General features: G+C 37.8%; 1 protein-coding gene across 1 annotated transcript; it reads right to left on the bottom strand.

The window, feature by feature from the left end:
- Nucleotides 1–495: 495 nt before the first annotated feature.
- HNRNPLL (heterogeneous nuclear ribonucleoprotein L like) lies at nt 496–21,681 on the bottom strand. The gene is made up of 13 exons (XM_053459369.1): nt 21,380–21,681; nt 15,862–15,980; nt 13,891–14,128; nt 13,150–13,235; nt 12,546–12,642; nt 12,392–12,464; nt 8,780–8,851; nt 5,382–5,599; nt 4,146–4,267; nt 3,498–3,699; nt 1,894–1,951; nt 1,305–1,403; nt 496–869 (listed from the first exon to the last, which is right to left on the bottom strand). The coding sequence occupies exons 1-13, from the start codon at nt 21,542–21,544 to the stop codon at nt 814–816; spliced, it is 1,605 nt and encodes a 534-aa protein (XP_053315344.1). The 5' UTR covers nt 21,545–21,681; the 3' UTR covers nt 496–813.
- Between the last annotated feature and the right edge of the window lie 1,426 nt (nt 21,682–23,107).

Genomic DNA, 23,107 nt, shown 5'->3' with positions numbered 1-23,107 from the left:
TATTACACTTTTTAGCAAACCCTCTTGATTAGGAAGTGACAGCACATGCTATTTGGTGGAATGCCAATGTTCTGTACCATATTTTACAAATACAAAAATTATCTGGGGGGATATTTAGCTTTTAACTGTAAGAAAAAAAAGCTAATTAACCTTGTGTGCTGTTAAGTATTTACTGACATATGGCACATTTCTCCTACGAGTAGGTTGTCTTTCAGAGCAGGGAGCTGAAACACTCAAATATAGAATACAAGCAAAATATAAATACATTTCATGGTATATTTGTCTTGAAATGTTTGCTTTGTTATTGTACAGTACTACTGTAGCAGATATACCCATGACCCACTACATGGCCCACTAAATTTCCACCTGCCAGGTTATTTACTAGCACAGGTGCCATTCTAAGTAAAACAAATATGTCTCAAAAAAACCAAGACCTATTAAGAATGTTTTAAAATGAAGCGTTGCATAAAATGTCCTTAAAATTAAGACATAAAATTCAGGTTAAATGCGTTATTTCATTAGTGAGTACATGAAAAACCTGTAGCAGCGCATTAACAGGCATTCTAGGAGCAGACATTTTTCTGGTGGCACAGGGTCAGAATGAGTGAGGTGCATATTATCACAATTGTTTATCTATACATTTACAAGTCTTTTGGACCAGCATAACATATAGATTTGTTATATAGGACATGTCAGCATTTACATGACAGTGTTCCATTAATGACAATATCCATTACGCAATAAAAACAAGATATAGTTACACATGCACATTGTGAAATTACAACGGGAACGCCATGGTCCTTCGGGTAGCATTTACAGGTGGGATGACGTAGAGAAGCATAGCTTGAGTGTGTACGGATTGGAGCCATCTGCAATAAATAGACACACAGGTTTTGTTCCTTAACAAATTGGAAACAAAAACACATAACATTCAAATGTACAACAGAAGTATGTGTGTAATAAGTGTGTTATAGGGGAGCAAGTATAACATCTACTAAAGTCAACCTATTATGACAAAAAATTATATGGCTGCGCTTTACTCAAACAAAATTGCTTTGAATGCCTCCTAGGCCTAGAGCGGCAGCAACTTAAGGGGTGATTAAGGGGCGCCAATATAAGTTATTATTCTTTTGTCATTTCTTTTAAAATAATTATAAATGTTCTATTTCAATGACTATATAAATAATATACAATATATAAATTTGCTATTTTAGACTTAGACATATACACATTAATGTAATGTAATGCAACCTAGAACACAAAACCCTTATGTTAGACATTTCATACAAGAGCTAAAAACCTACTTGGTACTCTTATCTGATAGTGATTTAATGCTGTTAGGGCTTCCACTGCTTCTGTCTTTGTTTCCCATTCAAGCAGCCCAGACAGAGTTTTAGATGATGCTGGAAGAGAGAAAAATACAAAAAGCCAAATCAGTTAACAATTAATATATATACAAGAAACTACACCCTCTTTGAATTCTATGATTTTACACATCTAGTTGGACATTTGAAACACATTGATTATTTTCTTTTCAGCCACTCTGTTGTAAATTTGTTGGTTTGCTAGGGATCATTGTCCTGTTGCATGAGCCAAATACGGCCAAGCTTTAGCTATCGGACAAATAGTCTTACATTTGACTTTGGTGTACAGAGGAGTTCATGGTCACCTCTATGACTGCAAGGTTCCCAGATCCTGTGGCTACAAAAGAAGGCCAAATTATCACCCCTCTACCACCATGCTTGACAGTTTTTTCACATGACTGTCTATATATATATATATATATATATATATATATATATATATATATATATATATATATATATATATATATATATATATATATATATATATATATATATATATATATAAAACTTTTAAAGTTGTACTTACGTTTAGCATCAAAAACTTTGAACTTGATGAACGTGGGAACCTCGTGTTCTTCGCAGAGCTGGGACACAAAAAAAAAGCATGGACACATTCAGGCTACTAAACATACACTGTTTTCATAAGCAGACCCAGGGAGACTGTTCCATTTAGTTCAAGACACTCATACTGTGAATATATATGTTTTCAAAAGAATTTGCAGAATACAGCAGTGGGAGATGACAGCCTAAAACACCAGTATAACCCGACTGGTTGCCTTTGCATACAAGGCATTTTAGTGTTGCAAGTGTTATCAATACAAGGTGTCATTTCATGTAGGGTAATCCAACTATAGCCATTTTGTTATTTTAGTTGAAATGTATTTAACTAGTAATTCTGCTAGCATAAAGAATGTAAATTGTCAGCCTTATCAGGTGTATAACATATAACCTTTTTTCATAGGCAGCAGATATATATATATATATATATATATATATTGTGCGTAGACCCTGAGTAGTAAGTGACATCTATGTTAGTAAGAGCTTAGATGAGCTAGGATTTTGTTTGTAGGAATTTGGGATTTATGCTTCTGTTACTGGTGGATTATACAATAAACAGTGGTTTACCATTAATTCACAGACTGTGCCTTTTTAATACCATAGAGGACTGTGCAGGATCACAATATATATCTAAATCAAACCAATATTTGGTGTGACCACCCATTACCTTCAAAACAGCATAAATTCTTCTGCAGGTAGGTTGTTCTTGGAAAACTAACCACAGTTCTTCAGTGTATTTAGGCAGCCTCAGTTGCTCCTTGACTTCGGCTGTGTGTTTGGGGGTTTTGTCATGCTGCAGAATAATTTTGGGGCCAATCAGATGCCTCCCTGATGGTATTGCATGATGGATCTGTCTGTACTGCTCAGCATTGAGGAGATCATTAATTATGACCAAATACCCACATGTTTTACTGTTGCCTGGAAATTCCTCATTGTACCGCTCTCCAGCCCTTTGGAGCACCTGCTGGCATTTTTCTACACCCCAGTTCCTGAGTTTTTATGAATAGTTGAGTCGCTTGCCCTTGTTTCCACATCGGAGGTATGGCTTTTTGACTGCATGAAGACCACTTCTGACCAGATTTCCCCAGACTGGGTCTGGGTGTACCAGGGTCCCACTCTTTTCTGCTAATTCTGAGCTGATGGAACTGCTGGGCATCTTCAGATTGTGAAGGGAAGTAAGCAAGGTGTGTCTTTTATCTACTGCACTAAGATTCCTTGGCTGACCCACCAAGGTCTCTACAGTCCTCAATATTGCACGTTTCTTTGCGGGTTCTTCAAAAGAGCTTGGGCAGAATATCTGTAAACCCATGTCTGTCTGCCTAGGTGTGTCTGTGTTTCAACCTACATATTAAATTCATGAGCATTAGCACCTGTTTGGTATAATTGTTTAATCATACACCTATGATGCCTAAATAATTCCCCACTTTGTGTAAGTGTACCTAGAAGAATTGATGCTGTTAAAGGCAAATGGTGGTCACACCAAATATTGATTTGATTTAGATTTTTCTTCTGTTTTCTCACTTTCTCACAGTACTATGCAAATGCAAGAAAATAGGTCTGTCGTTTGGTTACCTTCTGGAACATTTCTTCATCCATGCACAAGGGAACATTGTAGAAGTGCAGAACACAAGATGGCGGCTGGATTATGTTCTTGGATGCTTGGCCAGCACTGGTAAACCTATTATTCTTGCTCATTGCAAAATCTTTGTAACTGCTTGTACCATCTTCTAGTTCAAATATCTGGCTTGGGACAACAGAGTGCTGTTTGGACACACTAATAGAAGAATAAAAAAATATATATGAGACGGGCTGCCATTTAAAAAAATGATTGACAGAACAGCTTCAGCACACAAATTACTAATAAAGCCGTGGTTTGGAAACCGAATGATTTCTATTGTTGCTGTTTCATAAAAGTTACCCAGATCATCTTGTTGGCTCACAGGAACTGAAAATAAACATTTTCAGAATCAATGTGAGTGACTGAAGCTATATGATCAGTTTAATTCGGGACAAATGACACCACAGGAAAAAAAAACCTGTGCTGGTCACCAGATGGCAAAATGTTTTGAACAAAACCAGCATCTAGACAGCTAGATCCCACACTTGCATGACACTTGGTAAACGAAGGACATAAGCGTATCATGGAACCAGAAATTATAGATGAAACCTAAAGCCATTTAAAAAAACCTCAGTTTGCACATATCGCCATATTTCTCTCACCAAACATTCAGTCTCTTTCCAAAAACCTTCACGTTGTTCAAATGTGTGACTGCCCTTTCTACAGCATACTCATCACCCATTTCCACTAGGGCTGTACCAGGAACAGTCTTCATAAACTTCACCTGCAGAAAACACAGGTGAATAAGCAAATATTCATATGGGAATTATTTGTAAACAGACCTGATACCTTAGGGATCATCTGTAAAGAAGAAAGTAATAAATGCAAGAGACACAAGTGGCATCTACTTTTGATGCAGTCATTATGGGATTAACAAGGATGAAACCTAGGCCTTAGACGTTCTGTAAAGTTGTGGCCCTATGACGGGTCACCGTTTTTTATGGTATTACTGTTTTTTCTGAAGATTTGCTTGTGAAGGTAAGTGGATCCAATAGAGCAGTGGTTCTCAACTCATGGGTCGCGACCCTGTCTTCAGTGGGTCGCGGAGGGTCAGGGCCGGACTGGAGGCATACCGGGAAAATGTCACTTTCTTTGGGCTGCCTTACACATTCTAGCGGCAATCCGCGAGCAGCAGGCTGTCAGGACCGCGGCTGCAACAATCAGGGCCATCAGGCAGCCTCCGGTCCGCCAATGTACTTCAGCATTACTCCCCGACCGCAAAGCAAGTTGCTTGATTGAGTTGCGGTCGCTGTCTGCTCCTAGTGGGAGCTGAATAAAGTTTTTCTCTGATTGCTCCTCCCCTCTTCCTCTTTTCACTCCCTTTTCTGGGGTTATTTTTGGGTCGCGACTTAATGACCAAAGACAAATGTGGGTCCTGAGGATACACGGGTTGAGAACCACTGCAATAGAGTCACTCTGATGTGAATATAGTCTTCCATACTTTTTAGTATGAAAAACGTATTTTGCTGGTGTCCGCCTCAACATTCTGAAGTACCATTTGTGGGTCTAGCACAGGGGCATGTGGCAAAGTGTTAGCTGAACAAAGGCCGCCCAGGTACTTATAGGAGAGTGATCCGACACCATGGATGGTTTTTCCTTCACTAATTTAAAGTGCAAATTCAGAGAAACCTGGCATTACATACATAGTGCCCTTGCCATTATTATTGCCCTTGTTATTTAATGTTATTAAGTGGACAGGTTTTGGAGACATAAGGGCAACACTCTCACAATTATTACTCCTGGTTTTCAGAGAATATACTATAAAAGATGACTTCGGAAATATTACATAAGAGTCTAGATACATTTTTGAAAAGTCAGGTACCTTTGGCTTCCATTACCTTCTCTATGTTGCCGTACAAGCAGAAGAGGTTGAATACTCGAGAGCAGTTCATCTTTTCCTGATGCAAGCTGCTAACCATAGCTACTGAACCAACAGGAGGGGCACCATGGATGTAAGAGGAAGAGGTCTGAGGCAGAGGGTAAGAAACCAGTTCCGGTGTATCTCTTGATCCCATCCTATAACGATTTGGCAAAGGGAGCAGAGGGCCATGGTTTCCTAGACAAAGAAGTTAAGAAGATGGTAACGCTTTGCCCCATAAAAGGTGATAAGAGACAAATCAAACTAAAAGAATGGGTGGATTTAGTACATACAAAATGAATTAAAGTGAGAACATAGATCAGCTCACTTTTATGACAGAACCCTGGGGGGTAACACTGCAAGGCACACAAGTAAATCAGTAAAAATCTAATACTAGTATCAAAACTGGGAGAGAGGGTATGTATGGAGAGGTTTGGTTCCAGTTGGAACTTAACTTAAAGTAATATATGTGAATGTAGCATGCAGACTATGTCAAGCACCTATAAAATACTAATATTAAAAAGATAAATTAAAATCATTATAGATGTAGAAGAAGTTGAAGTGAACGGACCTGACTAAGAACATTTGGCCTGTTGATTTTCCCATGCTCACAGGATGGACAGGCAGAGACTTTAATTTAAGTACAATTGTACTCTCTTGAAATCACATCAAAAGGCAAATGTACAACGGCAAATAGTTTTATTGGTCTAAATAGTGTACTGCATTGTATGTGAAAGCAGTATTGCCTGTCTGTAAATATTGTGTGATAGGAGCTGTAAAAAGAAACCTGAAGCGTTTATTTAGCGTGAGGCTTTTGATCTCAGTAAACATGATGCCATTGTCCGTATAACAATTGTCCGTATAACATTCTTTTTACATTCTTGTTGCGGTTAGTTACATCTTTGTTAAGTCCTTGTTACCATACATCTTCACCTTTCATAGGATTCATCGCAGTATTAAACCCCCCCATTTTCTTATAAAAGCATTTTCTTGTTATTATTTGCTTTACGTGGACTATGTAGCCCCTGGGAACCCCTTATTTCCCGTACTAAAAATAGATACCCAATTCTGACAGTAGAACCTCATGCATTACATTGTCATATGGTTACATGCTACATAGAAGATCACCTTAAGCTCATCAACATGTATCACAACATTCCTACTTTTTGTGTAGCATATTAACCACCATGGAAAATTACATTTTTAAGGTTTCCTTAAAATATTTCCATGGGACTTATGTGGATGTCTCTAAGATAAATGCCTTTTTTCAGAATAATTAATTGTCTTGGATACTTGAGGCCTTCAGAAACCAGGCATGGAAAAAAGGGTGCCAGTGACAATGAATAAAGAACCAGTTTTCTCCAAAGTTCAAACTCCCCTGGAGGGACCTACATGCAAAAATGCTAATCCACATCCACCAAACATACTACTACCAGATATTCCAGATTATAACCTGCCTCCCCACAACACGGACGGTTCTATCCAGCATTACAGTCACAGGACCACATGGGCCAGTACATGAGCACAGCTCAGAATATCATTGGGAACAGCACCTTAGGCTCCATGTACCAGTTACTCATAGAAAGAGCAGTTGCTCAAGACTCAAAGTCTAGACAGACCAACCTGAGCATAGCCTGGATTGACTACAGGAAAGCCTACGACTCAAAGCCACGCACATGGATCTGTGAATGCCTGGAGCTATACAAAGTCAACAAGTGACCACCAAGGTGACACATTGTCCTGGCTGCTGTTCTGCTTAGGCTTGAACCCCCTCAGCCAAGGATTGGATAGTTCTCCTCCTCTACATTGACATCAAGCTGTATGCCAAAAACGAACAAGACAAACTCGCTGATCCACCTGACACGGATTTACAGTAAAGACATTGGGATGTCGTTCAGACTGGAGAAGTGCGGCTGGCCAGCATGGCCATAGCAGACACACAGACCAGCAGGGCACATAGCAGACACACAGACAGCTACAAGAACCTTGGTATCCCACAGTCACACAGGAAGCATGTTGACTAGGCAAGGAAGGCAGCAACATCCAAGCACCACCGAAAGATAAGGCAGATCCTGAAGAGCCATCGACACATCCGCTCCGCCAGTCATCAGATACCCTGCCGGCATAATGAGCTGGCCAAGGGAGGACATGGAGGCTGCCAATGTGAAGACCCGAAAGTTCCTCACAATGTATGGAGGTTTCCACCCCAACTCCAAAACCCAGAGACTGTACCCCAGCTGGAAAGAAGTCAGGCGGGATCTGGTAAGTGTCAAAGACACTGTCCTGGATGAAACCCAGAGCATCTGGGAGTACATCAGTAAGGTGACACTCAAGGATTGGCTGCTGAGATAATGCCTGAACCCGCAACAGACATGGAAGGAAGATCAAGTAGACGAAGTACCATGGCAAGCCAGGAACCGGCATGGGATGTACCATAGACAAATAGCTGAGATGGCTGACATTGGGAAATCCTGCCAGTGGCTGGACATTGCTGGACTCAAAGACAGCACTGAGGCACTGATAATGACAGCATAAGAGCAGGCACTAAAGACCAGATCCATAGAGGTATTCATCTACCTCACCAGACAGGGCCCAAGGTGCAGACTATGAAGAGTGGCTTCTGAGACACTTAGTGGCGGGGTGTAAGATGCTTGCATGGAACAGTGCATACTGAATGGCACAATCAAGTATCTGGCATTGTGTACAGGAACATCTTTGCAAAGTAAGGGCTAAACCATCCCAAGTCCAAATGGGAGATTTCACAGAAGGTTGTGGAGAATAGCAGGGTTAACATTCTGTGGGAATTCCAGATCCAGACAGACAAACAGGTACCGGCCAATCAACCCAACTTCATGGTAGTAGACAAGGACCAGAGAACACAGATGGTGATAGATGTAGCGGTGCCAAGTCACAGCAACACCAGGAAGAAGGAGTATGATAAACTGGAGAAATACCAGAGAAGATGTGGAGAGTGAAGGCCAGAGTGGTCCCAGTGGTCATAGGAGCACTTAGGGCTGTGACTCCTACGTATATATATTCTTGTCTCTTATTTCCTGTACTGTCCCAGGTTCAGCCTAATGATATGGTCAATTTTCAAAACTGTTTACATTCCGGGGGGGGGGGATATGTTCCACAGGGCCAGTGTGCACCCAAATCACTTTTATACAGAGGTGCCCCATACTATTGTTTGTTCATTGAAATGACTGATCCTTGTTGCCAGGGGTATTTTGGGCAAAAGCTTTTACGGTGAATGGAAATATATGAACACATCTTCGGTGGCGATTAAATGTATGTGTACACAAGAACAGCAAATAGTTTAAATAAACAACAATAGACTGCTGTGTCTACAAATCACGATTAGACACATAAAGGACTTACCATAACCATCGTATCTGTAAGACGAAGGGTGGTCTCCTAGAATAGCTTGTCTTTGTCGGCCTTTACCACGGTCTGAAACACAGATATTAAAATTAGTAAAAATTGGCCATGTTAGGAAAGACAGAACTCCTTTACATTTGTTCTTTCAACATGTGCAATGACTCCTTGTGAGGCTTTAGCATTTAGTCCAAGCTTGCCAAGTTAGGCCATGATATTACTAAAATGAGATGGCTGGACTTCCAGACCAAGTAAATATCGTGATAAGGAGGAGGTTCGGATACATATGCCTCATCTAACCTTTAACAAGGAGCTCAAATCAAAAAGAAGGGGAGACAAATATCCACCAACCCAAGTGGCATAGCCCCTTTTTATGAGAGAGACAAAAAAGAGGGGTTTTTTTTAGCGTAAACAAAATGTAGGTAAGTCTACTAACCCAGCAGCTGCCAGCCGCTTTTAACACTCATATGACATGCCATGAAATAGCAAGTGAGCTTGTGTGCTCTGTCCAAATGACTGTGTCATGTTGGGATATCAATGTAAGTAATCTGTTTTTATGTGTCTGATATACATTTCATGTCATGGTTGTTGATTAGTAATTTGAGAAAAAATGTCTATTGGTAATTTGGCCAGAGAGATTGATCCATAATACGTTTGAAAGTGATTTGAATCGGTAACAATATTATCATTCAATCCCCACTTCCCCTCAAACCTCAGGATATGCAAAAACTTATAATATTCACAGATTTTAGTCACTTAAACTATAGTGCAATCATAGATGAGACATAGTAAAAAATGAACATATTCACATTCAGCATCAAGCAACTACATAAAAATAAGCAAGTAGAAGCTTCCATAGAACAGCACAGCATACAATATTTGAGAACACTGCACAGTAATGTGATTTACAAAGTACTTCATGAATTAAACATGTTGAAATAGCATGGCATATTTTTAAGACAGTACCTGAATCCTACTATTAGCTTCACCAGCAACACATTTTCAAAGTGGTCTCCCTTCAAGAGTTTTCAGCATAATCCAACAATAACCTGTATTACACGGTTTCACAATCAGTTAACACAGTGGACAATGTTACAATAGAAGTGAACAATCATCCGGAGAACAGTTTACATGCACAGGGCAAGTGGCGGCTGCGTTACATTTTCTTTCATAGGCTGTTTAGACACACACAATTACATTGGAAATTATTATCAGAAGCAGAATTTAGATATTGGAAATAGCAATTCCTGAGTTGAAAACAAATCCTAACATTTTGATAACAAATACAGAGGGGCTATATGTAAGAAGTGGTAGAAAGGAAGCCAGCAGCGTGTACATTGAACTGGTCACTTTGGCGACTAGAACACGTTTACCAATCAACACCATAATTGAATATATTACCCCCATAGCATCTAAGATGTGGGAGACTATACCGATAATTCAAAAAATACAGCCAATGCAGCCAGGTTTTAGGTTCTTGTTCTTGTAGTCTTGTGACAATAGACACACTCCCTTTTTCCATAATTATTACATACATTGAAACTGCCCTTGTACACAGACTACACTGCCTAGCAGGGTAATCACTCCAGCACTCTATACACCATAAGCAGGGCTTAAAAAGAAGGTATATAACAAGTACATTAAACCAGCCAGAACTATCAGGTAAGTCCATATTATGTTATCCCTCTTGAATAAATGGACAGTATTTTAATACATCTTTGTAAAATGGCTAAACTCCAAGTAAAATATGATAATGTAGGTTTAACTGACAAACATAACCACTGAAGCCTACCTGTCTTCTCTAAAAATACCCTTGTTCTTTAGCCTAAGCATATTGTGAAGATTCAAAATACATTAATACCTGCTCTATGTCCAGTTCTCTACTGGACTCTAATATAGATAGCAAATTAAAGGCTAGCCTTATGGGGATAAGCTGAGTCTATACAGATTCCTTATGGATACGTCATTTCCTAAACATTAGTTTTGATAAATATATAGCTTGAAAATAAGCATTATTCCTTGTGTTAAAAGATAGCGCCTCCTTGGCTTAAGCCGTGATTCTTACAGCTGCTCTTGCTATCCCAATTGGTTTTACATACCTTCTGCCTTTTAATGCTAATATTCATTGCGTTTATGGGGTTTAGTTATACCTACTGCTTATATAATATCTTTCGGAAAATATTAAAGGGGTATTATTGTTACTGAAATATATGGTGAGAAAAGATTCTTACAGAGTACCCCAGAAAACATTGAATGTGAGCTTAAAAGAGCTGAAGAACGACAAAAGTTTTGTTCCCTAGTAGTGAACCTGAATCATAAAACCTGGTCTTAAAGGGCTAATTGTTCCACCTACTTAACATAGCATTAGAAACTTTTATCTTTCTTAAAAAGACTGTTTCATTTGTTTGTGTTTTCATGGGACATACAAATACTGTACCGATAAGCAGAAAAGCTTTGTTGCTATAGAAGCAGAATATACTTCCTAAAAGTGTCTGTTGATTTTATGCTAAGTGGAGCAAAATATAAAAGGACAGATCTGCTTAACTGTCTTTCTACAGAACCCAATTTAAAAATCTGGGAGTGATGATAATTACTGTCTGGATATATAAACACAATAGTTAAGTGAGTGACTGGGAATACACTGACATTTTGAGATGTATATGCCCCTTTAAAATAAAATGCTATGCCGCAGTTAATGTTGCAGTGGATATTTCATCCACCTTTTCAATAAATGCATAATTTGGATCATTTCCTTTACTAAAAGTGTATGTATTTGTTTAGTGCGATGTCCCAATAATCCAGAAGATAAATGGACAGGACAAATAGCCAAGTTCTTTTCTTCTCTGTGACTCTCTTCTATTTGGCGCCAACCCAATATGTATATTGCATTTCACCAGGTTAACCACTGAGCCTACACACAATACTGTGATTGTTTTTAAAGGACTTATGATATTGTACAGAAATCGATTCTCATGCTACTACACTCCAATCCAGCAGGGGAAGAACAGATCAGTTTGTACTCTTAAGTACTGTGGTCAGTGACTGCAAGTCCAGGTGACCATGGTTATTGAACAACATTCAATCCAAGTGTCCTCCTTTGGGAGCCTGTGGTGATGATGATGCATGCAGAATGTAGTCAAGGTGAATTGCAAGTCTGTGGTTTTTGGAGGGCTTTTTTTTTTCGGAGAGGTTTTGCTGTTGCCGATGTGGTGCATGAAGGAGGTGTAGAGTCAGCCTGCTGGAGATCCTCCTCTAGACTTCGGAGTGCCTTGTCCAGCTTTAATGCGTGCAAACAAAGTCTTTTCCGTTGAGATGCAGCGTGCAAGTTTATAGGTTTAGATTCCCCCAACCCTCAGAGATAGAAAATGTGAAAGAGGAAGGGGAAAAGCCGCTTGTAGAAAATAGAAGTCTTTGGTGCAAGAAGCATGTCTGTGAGTGAGGGCACCTTCGGGAGTTTGAACAGTTCACCACAGACAAGGCTAATAAAAGCCAGACCTGGACAGTAACTATGATGAATCCCCTTCAGGATTTCAAAACAAACAGCCAAAACATTTTCCCCGATCTGAATTGTGTATGCGATGTATTAAATGACCCCTAACAAAATGCAGTTCTTACCTCTCCTGCTTAAATAAGGTTTGCTATAATCCCAGCTGTCGTTGTCGTTGCGAATGACGTTGAGTCGCGTGGGCTATGCGGATTGAAAGCGGCAGTGAGTGTCATATAGTGTATACAGGGAGCATACGCACATAGATTTGGTTTTTGAACTTACCCTGGCGTACTCGATTTTTAAAGTGCAGCATCCAGCATATATATCAGCTCCATTTAAAGCAGCTTTGGCCTTCTGGGCACTATGAACGGTCTCAAACGTTGACTATGTTAAGGAGTTTAAGGTGTGCTGTAATACCTAATTCAAATTCACAATCGTCTTAATGTGCTTTTCGACCTATTATCATTCCTAGTACTGTCCAACTCCCCCGAAAAAATACTTAACCACGTACGTAGGCTATTTTACACTTTCCTTTCAAAAATATATAATTTTATTTAGTATGAAAAATGAAAAAAAAGTGGGCAAACAGTGGGGCGTTTGAGCACACTTGACTGATAATAATTGTAGCTTTCAGGTCTGCAGATAAAGTAAGTATACTTAAACTTTGGGGTCTTTGTAGACCATTTGGATCTCTCTAAACTAATGGGTGCCTTGGTGTTTTTATATCTATTTATTTGTGTTTTTTTATTTATTCATATCTTTAAAATCTTTATATCATATACAGACTGATAAAAAAAATATTCTGGTCTGATTAATAAACAATTGTCATCAAAATGTTAATATTCATTTCTTAATGAGTCCCACATTTTAAAAAAAAAAAGGATATTCAACCATTGCTTGGATTCCATTTCTCTTAAATATAACAATGCGTTCTACTTTTCCAACTGGATTGCAGACAGAATACAAAACATCCTGAGGGCCAAAAACAAAGAAAATGAGTTTTACAGTGAGGAACAAATGTGGAATATAAATTACACTTATGAATAAATATAAATTATTTTTACGAGTACATAAAAAATCCTGTTATATAGTGTATAAGATATTAAACATTGGCAAAACCTTAGCTGCGTTATAATGTAGGTTGTCTTTAAATTGACTTTTGACATCTTCATTAGAAAGTGATCAAGGTGCATAGTATTACATACATAGAAATAAAAAAATTAAGTGGCCACAGATTACAGAAAATATCAATAAATTAATAAAACTGTGAGCTACATATATGATCTATTGTATACCAACTTTAGTTCCGATGTGTTATTTAGTCTTATTACGATTAAACATTTTTGTATCTCAGTTAGCACTTTTGAATGAGATATGATAACAAGGCAAGATCACTGCTCTGTGGCATTAATAGGAAATTTTCTATACATCAACAAAAGACTGCAACTCTTTACATAAAAAGTGGTGTAAAAAATGTTATATATTTAAGCACTTTAATTATTATTATAATTTAATAATACTTGTAGTAGATATTGCTTTGATATTAAATGATCGAGCTGTGTTCCACTGTATTAGATGAGTGATACATATTGGATCAGATAGTGTATAGGTAGAAAAGAAGACTTACCACTGTAATTGGGTAGAGGGGATTTTGAATTGACAAAAGAAGTACTTTGTTGCCCCCAGATGGGTCTTCAGCGTTGGCTGGCCTTGTGATCCGTTTGCTTGTAGAGTAGTTGAAAAAGGCTTGCTGGCCAGCTATATATACTGGCTCATTCATAGCAAAGCTCACACACTTTTTGGAGAACTCAATATCTTCAAACTCCACTAGTGCCTGGCGCTTGAAGGGCATCATCATAACATAACTAGACCCACATCAAAACAAAAAATATAGTAAGGAAGGGGTAACTTTATAAAATAACTAATTATACTAACATAATTAGTCAACTAAATAAATATCTATAACACAGATTAATTAATGGTGTGACTATAATTTGTGTTACTCATTCATTTCTACTGAATGCTCTAAAACATTAAGCTTAAAATTGTTTCTATTTTGTTAAAATACAGTACAAATGTAGAATAAGATCTCCCAAACTCTCATTTTGCAAAACATTATTGTAGAAATTGATCAACTGCACAAACTATTATGAGCCAGTGGTGTGAAGCCGATTTAGTTCTACATGCGACTGAGTTTCTACTTCTCGCACTATTATCCTTTCCCAACTACGCAAAACCAAAAGATGCCTACAGAGAATGCCATTTCCTATAGACGCAGGTGTACGATTTTTTGTAGGTCACCAGACTTAAAAAAGAATAAAAGAGCCTCACAGTGTCTAAGTACGCCCAAGTTATCTAGCCATGCCATAAATACCATCATTGTTAGGCCCGCTGTCTTATTAAACAACAGTATCCGACCTAATGGGTTTTCACTGCTGAAATTAAGACATTAGGTCACTGATTTTCAATTGAGGGACTTATGCCCTAAGCCAAGAATCGTGACCTCTATGCATTCTACTTATACATACTACAAAGTTATCAGATAGGCTTGATGCCTGGACCTCAAACCACCGTTTGATCACTGCAGCAGCTAATAACCAATCTTTTTAGAAGTGCAGAAACATTACCATGAATGGAGAGACAAATCATCAAATGAATTTGACTTGCAAGTGACACCTTTTAGAAAGCTATGCCCAGGAAGTTTCAGACTCACTCTTTCCCTAGCACAACCAATCTAGTAACCATGACTAATTGTTACAATAAAGTTGTAACTGTGTTCTACAAGAATGAAAGATAATATAAAAACAGGGTACTTAGCTTTTTAACCCTCTAAGACTAAGACTTAGTTTCTTAAAACATTACGCATTTTTAATGGGCTATTTTAAATAAAGAGCTTTTGGAAGATACCCTGTCTGCCTATCATTCGTTTGTATCCAGCAGATGACCGGTTTTTAAAACTTTAAGGTTTTAAAAGTTCCAGCAAACCTCCAGGATTCTTAAGATACAGGCTATCTTAAAGGCGCAGTACCTACTACAATCTTGTGAGTGTGGCACAACTAGTGGCACAACTAGTTTAAACCTTTTAAACGTTATTGCACCATTTGTGGTTTTTATTCTTTTTACAGAGTACTTTTAAAGCTGTATCCCGAGAATTTGTTCTGTTTTTTTCCATGACTAATTTTTAACTGTCTTTCCTGTAAGCATTTCCTCCTGTAAGCTATTTTTTATGTTAACGGTGGTTGAGTAGAAGTTGATGTGGCTACACAAAACAGAAAAGCCCTACAAGCATACCTAGGAACATTCCAGTTTAAGCTACCCAGAGCTCTCCCTCTTCGGGGGTCTGTACAAAGGGATGGGGCTAGCTTGACAGCCTTTAGTCAGCAGGAGTTGAAGTTGGTAGGAAGCAGGCATGGCCAAAGGCCATTCCGCTGCTCGGAAAAAATAGAAACTGATCTGGAGACCTGGGGAAGCAGGACTTCACCCAGAAAGTTTGGTAGTATGACCAAATGAGAAGACCAATGTCAAAAAACACACTTAAAATGCATGTCACAGGGTAAATGTTAGTTAGTTTAGGTGCAATTATTGTGGTAATACATACCAAATTGTCCCAAATTGTGACAGTGCCTCCACAAGGTCAGCTTCCACCACTGATTCACAAAGCCCCCGGACATGGACCACAGGAGATACCGACACTTTGTGATGATTGCCACCTCCATCCTGACGAAGACAATGAAATATGTTTAATTACAGCAAAACCCCCACTAAGCAGTAAATGGCATGATAACATAAGCATTTAAATAAAAAAATGCATTCAGAAATTCAGGTGCACTTCTGACCTGCCGATTTGCATGCAGGTTTTAAAAACAGGCAGATCTACTTATATTTTGCAGCAACATAAGAAAACCGGAAAAGCAGCAAACAAGTTCAACCTACGTGAGTGTTAAGTGAAAATCTAGCACTTGCAACAAGACAACAAGGAGGCATGTTGTCAGCAGCTAGACATTCTGCTTCCATAACTGACAGTCCTTCAGGACCACTGAAAAGTGTGGTGATCACTTAGCTATTTTCATGGAAAACAAGGACATTTCTAGCTGTGTAACATAATTGAAAAAGGATTTTCTAATGATCAACTGACTTTTCCACTAAAACTTGGATTAGCCAACACAACGTGCCATTGGAACACATTGGCTGCTGATAAAGGGTCTATGAAGATATTCCCCCTCCAGCTCCAACATAACAGTGAACCTAATTATGTCATTCCACATGTTTTCATGTTCAGTTAATTCGGTTTGATTTGAAATAATGACTATGCACCATCGGCCCTTCTTGTAGTCTGTTGATACTATCTAGATTTGGATATCTTGGCTGACCCCCTGCCTGCTGGTTTGGATTTTATTGCTTTGGATGTTGCGGTGGTATATAGTTTGGTCTGCATGTTTTTTTTTTCTTGTTTTTAGTTTCTATTTCTTTTCTGACCACAACGTCTTACCACCAGCTTTACCAGCCGCTAAGTCTGCATGAGTCTGCATAACAGCCTGTTATAGTGTTTAAACAGCATAATGTCAATACAAAAAGCAAATACAAGTCTTAAACTGATCAATGAGAACAAGCACCAGAAGCAGGGGCTGTTCCTTTCATAGAGATCAACATAAAACTGCACTGTAATAGCATTTTAGGAGATAGGTCTACCTGGTTCCTAGGATCTGTCCAGTCCTCTTCATGTACGTTCTCCTACTACACATTCCATCATATACATCTAATTAACTCCTAGAATTTAATACCTAAGAAAGTGGCTAAAAATGGGCGACAAGTGAACTTTTTCGTATAGAGACATTTGCTCCAATCTTGTCCCAACCTAAAACGTTGTCAGATATAATGTAAGGAAGTTTTAAGTTACTGAAGTGGTGGTAGATAAATGGAAAAACCTACCAATAGATGTTCATGAAGCGAGGGAATTCAAACACGCATGATTTAGGCATAAAGCTATACTGAATCAAAGAAAAGACCGATGACTGATTAAGGTCCTCAAATCTGGAAAAATGGACAGACTAGACGCAATGAATGGTTCTTATCTGCCATCAAATACTATGTTTCTATGCAGCATGTTGCATAAAAATGTAACAAAAATATTGCATTCATACGGGTATAAAGCAAAACAAGGAGGGTGTTATATTGTGATTTGAGTACTTATTCACATTATAAATATATATATATAATATATATATATATACATACATACATACATACATACCTACTTAGTGTCACTTTTGATTATATTTTTTATAATAGATTTATTTGGACATGTTGGCTGCAAACAAACAAACTAAGGCATTTCTGGCTAAAATTTGAAAATGTGGTCCTTTTAAAACTAGTTGTCCAAGACTGTTATGATTACTCTTTCAATAGTAAAATATCTGATGATAAAAAAAACATGGCTTAATACCTTTCTTAACAAAAGCAAATATTTGCATTACACGTATGTACACGGATAACCGTATCCTCATTAAGGTTTTTACACAACACTCAGAACTGGATTGTAACAATATGGGAAAGAGAGAAATCACTAAACATTAGCAGGCAGCCAGTATAGACAGAATATTGTTCGATTGAACAAAGAAGAATGTACCGGTATATTAAACCACTTTATAAGTACCATGTATTCTTTTAAAGTTACAAAAAATGCATTTGCAACAGGGACACCATGTACATGTAAAGGGATACCTGAGCTATCATATGTATTAAACGGCTGGATCGTCTTGGAAAGTGCATGATGCCTTCCAGATTGTAAGCTCTTTGATACGGTCCAAACTGTTATGTAAAGCGCCATTTGTTAGGAATCGTTTACTTGCTTGTTTTACAATGGGACATAACACCAACACATTTTGTAGAAACTAGGAGAAGGCTGTTAATATGAGAGTTATCTGGTGGGCAAAAAATGCTAAAAGTGAGATTTTAGCGAGAATATTGTCTGCGCAGCATGAATTCTGGGTAAATGCTCAGCAAAGTCCCCCATTTAAAGCTAAAAAAAACACGTCGCTCTTTGGAGGATCACAATGGAGGTTCCCAACTTGTAAATTAAAATAACTGTGATCCGTGAGGCTTTAATGTGAATGTGCCAACTCCACATTCGCCAATATTATCTAAGATCAGCCTCATTCCACAGCAAATTAAGTAAAAAAATAGGATAAAATGAAAACTCTGAAATGCACCAAGGCACACGATAGAGGAAAAAACACTGATCTCCGCCATAAGAAGTTTTTCTTTATAGATATACTAGTTTCATTATAGATAGAAACTTCTTGAATCTTGGAACTCCCGCAAAACCTGCATTTGTATGCTTTCTTCTATTTGTGTATTATTGTGATTCAAATGAATAATTGTTATGAAAACTGTTTAAACATAAAAAAAAAAATCTAAAATCTGGAGAAATCACTTTTTATCGCAAATTTCTGACATTCTAAATATTTAGTGGAACTTGACTTTTCACGCTGAGCTTAGCAGAGAATAAGTAGTTGCCATACTACAAATTTTCCTGCCAGAAGTCCCCAAAATATCCATCCAACTGAAAACTCCTGCAGGATCCATTGGCTGCGGTTTGCAAAACTGTTACGGATACAGCCGTGGAAACCATTGGAAAACATGCTGAGCTATTGCAGAGTTTTGACCTTTGAGCACATTTTTGATTCTGGATTACAGAGCCTGACAGTTATAGTGTAAACTACGCATGCAAACGCCGGCTACTAGTATAAACTACCGGACATGATGTAGAGCCTTTATCTACAGAACAGTCCTCATTTAGAAATATATGCCGTGCAGAACGCTGCTATACAAATATAAATAAGCAGGTGCAGGAACAGTCTATTGGTTTCCATGGTAACTATTCTGTATTTACATCTTCGCCCCAATAATACTCTTTATCAACATGGAAAAACATACAAAAGATACCAATGTAATAAAAAAGTAAACTCCATACATTCTATTATACAGTGAAACATTATCTTACCCATATCCACGAATGTACAAATGTTAGGTCTATTATTTCACACACTGATAAGAGTATCAACTGAATAAATAAACCTTTCCCTAATTACCACAGCCGGCTTATGCTGACTGGTTTTTATTACTTGAGATGAAAATAATGGGAAACATTATAATAATGATGCAAAGTTGAAAAAAAAGTGATCTTATCCTCATAGCAACCAATGGAATGGTGCCATCGGCGTGACAATCGCACAAAATTTGCAATCACAATTCCCGTTGTGTGTATTTTGCGAGGACGCCGTTTAATTCTGGATTGTGAGCTCCTTCGGACTCCTGTTGTGTCTATAAGTCCAAATTGCGATGTCCTGTTTAGCTATTGGAACAGCTGTGGAATATGATAGCGCTATATAAATCAATAAATAATAACAACTATGGATACTACTTGGTAACGTTACAATGTATCAGATTGTGCCAACAAAAGCACAGCTCTGCTGATGTAAAAATCAGGACAGGTACCATATTATTTACAAAGTAATTTTAATAGCGTTAAGGTTTTTTAGGATGCCAACACTTCCAAAAAAAATAAAAAAACAAGAAGAAAGTTTTTGACAGCAATAGTCTACAGCATGTCTGAATGCCGTTAGATAAAAAGTTTGATGATACTTTGTGTGTCTGCTGACATTGTAGGGACTGACAAATCTTGACACACTTTAGAAACCCTATTTTTTAGGAATAAGAAAAAATCTATTGAGATCTTTATGATATTTAAAAAGGTATCATTTTTTACAGACTGAGGTTTCCTGGATTTTGTAAAATCCTAATACATACAAAGACCAGACGTAGTATACAAAAAAATAACAAAGACTTCAGTAAATCAGTTTTAAGGCGAGAGAATGTCAGCTACAATGAAGAAATGGGATATTAAGCAACTGTAGTCTACGGTTGACCAAATATTGCGCTACAGATAAAAATATAGCAGAAGAAAGTATGTACAGAAGACATGTTCGTTGTAAGCAGGATACTTATCACGACCGATTATACAGAACATAAAGAAATTGTATTTTACAGAAAAAAAATCTTAAGATTTTATAACTACCTAGTGGATGTGTGTTTTTAGGGCAGATATTTGGCCCTAATTAAAATCCCTTTTTGTATGCATGACACACAAAACCGTCATTGGAAGATAATACATACAGTATGGACAATGAGGTTGGCTAATTATATATATATATATATATATATATATATATATACACACATATATATATATATACATATACATATAAATAAATAAAACAGGGACTTACCAGAAATGGTAGAAATATATTTTACATTATAGTATTTCCATTTAGTACCCTATGGGATGTACTAGAGCCCAGTTTTGGCAAATAACACCAGGCACGTTTGGTATACAACCAAATATATCTCTGTGGCACCTTTAGTGCAACAGCATCATAACAGATATATCTAGCATTTACACACACACACACACCCATATATATATATATATAAATATATATATATGTGAAAATATATATGTCATAAAAAATGCTGTTTCTAAATATATTATGATTTAAAAATAAATAAAATTAAAGTTCCAAATGTGCAAGACATTTTCTGAAATTTTTCTCGGTCCTATTTTTTATGCATTTATTGTACAATTGAAGTTTGTTCTTGTTCATACGTAAAACAGCTAATGTAGACATAATTATGTACTTATGCATACAATATATACACAAAGACAAAATCTATCTAGCTGGATTATGTTTTGTGTTACACATGGTTCATTTATTTGAGAGAGTGAGATATATATATATATATACACACATGTAATACATAACATGTGTGTGTGTGTGTGTGTGTGTGTGTGTGTGTGTATAGATATACTGTTCTTACATATACTATGTACATGTGTGTGTGTGTGTGTGTGTGTGTGTGTGTGTGTATACATGTGTATATATATATATATATTGTTACATATAGTATATGTATGTGTGTGTGTATGTATATATATATATTTATATATGTATATATACTATTGTTACATATACTATGTATCTGTGTGTGTATATATATATATATATATATATATACTGTTGTTGTATCTGTGTATGTATACATATAGGTTCTGTTACCCTGGATTCTCCCCAAGTGTTCTTCACCGGCTCTGTCGCCGCCTCCACCTCCTGCTCCTCAGATGTATAGTCTATCTCCCCGTCCTCCTGGGCGCACTTCATTCTCTTGGGTTGGCTTTCATACTCCCCTTCCTCGAATTGCTCCGACGATGAAGACGACGACATGACTGCAGCTTCTTTGTTTCCCTTTCCAGTGTGGCACAAGCGACAACAGACCGTGCCTTTTGGTTCAGTGTACCGGAGAGGGGCGGGACCTGAGCAGAGAAGGCACAGGGCAGAGCAGCCTGGACTTACGGCCTTGATAATTAGAGCGCATGCGCACTTTTCATGTATTCTACAGACAGCCAGCGTGACAAAGGGATAAGGGGAAGCAAGCCAGAGATAGCCGTGCCCCTACTGCTAATTGCCAGGCGATTGGATGACTTGTAACTATGGAGACAAGGCGATATTTAGGATTGCACCACTTCGCAATGAATTCATTCATGATCCGAATGTCTTTAAGGCGTACCTGGAAGCTGTGGAAGTTTCCAGCCTCAAGATTTTTTTCACCCCAGGATAATGAGGTGTCCAAAAACCATGAGGTTTAACCCTTTAGTAAACAATTGACTGTTTCTACTATTTGGAGAAGTCCATTGGTTGCCATGGTGATAACATCTTTCAAACTATTTTGTACATTATTATTTATTTACACTGTGCTCTTCTATTTAAAGAAGAGGTGGTTAACAAATAGATAATAAACATTTACAACAGGAGTTGAGGACCCTTCCCGTGAATTGGCCATCTAGCCTTATGGCACTTTCCTACAAGGTTCCTGGCAAGAATTGTGGCCTTCTGACTGGCCGCTCTTTCGCAGACTGCACTTTTACTATTATTTTTAGTATCTATTGTAAAAAAACACCATCATATTGTGCAGCGCTGTACAATGAGTCTTTTGCAACATAAGATGGGATCATCACAGTAGGTGGGACAGATTTATAATGAAGTGACATAATTCTAATTCGATTTTAAAAACATTTGAGCGTTACAAGCAAATCCATTGTATATGATTAAATACCTGTGATGTGATGATGTCATATGCCAGTTGTAGAAAAATGGAAGCCTACGCTAGTAGAGACACAGACCTTTGCTCCTTCTCAGATCTCTTTAAAATGCCCCCTGATGAACCCGAATCAGTGCTTTGATTAGTAAATAGTCCCCAATGCCCAGCATATTCTGAAAAAGTGATATCTATATATATAGTGGACACATTTCTAATTTGTCTATATAATTGTCTATTTTTCCTTGTTAGGGTAGCTGGGTTTTTCCAGCTCTGTGATGGATTCATTGTAGTTCATGCTATTCTCCCATATACATAAAGTAAGGAATTTACCTACATATCTCACTTCCTTTTGATATGTTCTCCTATAGTTCTCTTTTTTTATAAAATTTTTACTTTAAGATTAATTCTTCGCACTCTTTACTGCTTAACACGAATTCCACCACCATTTCCTCATCTTGTTTTCACACGCCGTTCTCTCCTAGCTATAGTCCGTAACATCATGTCCCATGCCATTATTTTAGCCTGCACTAATATGTGTATTGCCCTTTTTTGCTCAAGCCCCACGCATTTTGCACCCTATTTTTTTGTCAAATGAAAAAAAGGCTAGGGTGACTTGTGCAATGCAAGACCACAGAGCACCAGGTCCTAAATCGTCTTCTTCTTCCAAGGGATATTTGATCCCTTCCTTC

Source organism: Spea bombifrons, chromosome 3 (assembly GCF_027358695.1).
Source record: "Spea bombifrons isolate aSpeBom1 chromosome 3, aSpeBom1.2.pri, whole genome shotgun sequence".
In the NCBI taxonomy this organism is placed as follows: domain Eukaryota; kingdom Metazoa; phylum Chordata; class Amphibia; order Anura; family Pelobatidae; genus Spea; species Spea bombifrons.
Note: the sequence above shows the minus strand (reverse complement) of the source record. Positions and strands in the feature narration are given on the sequence as shown.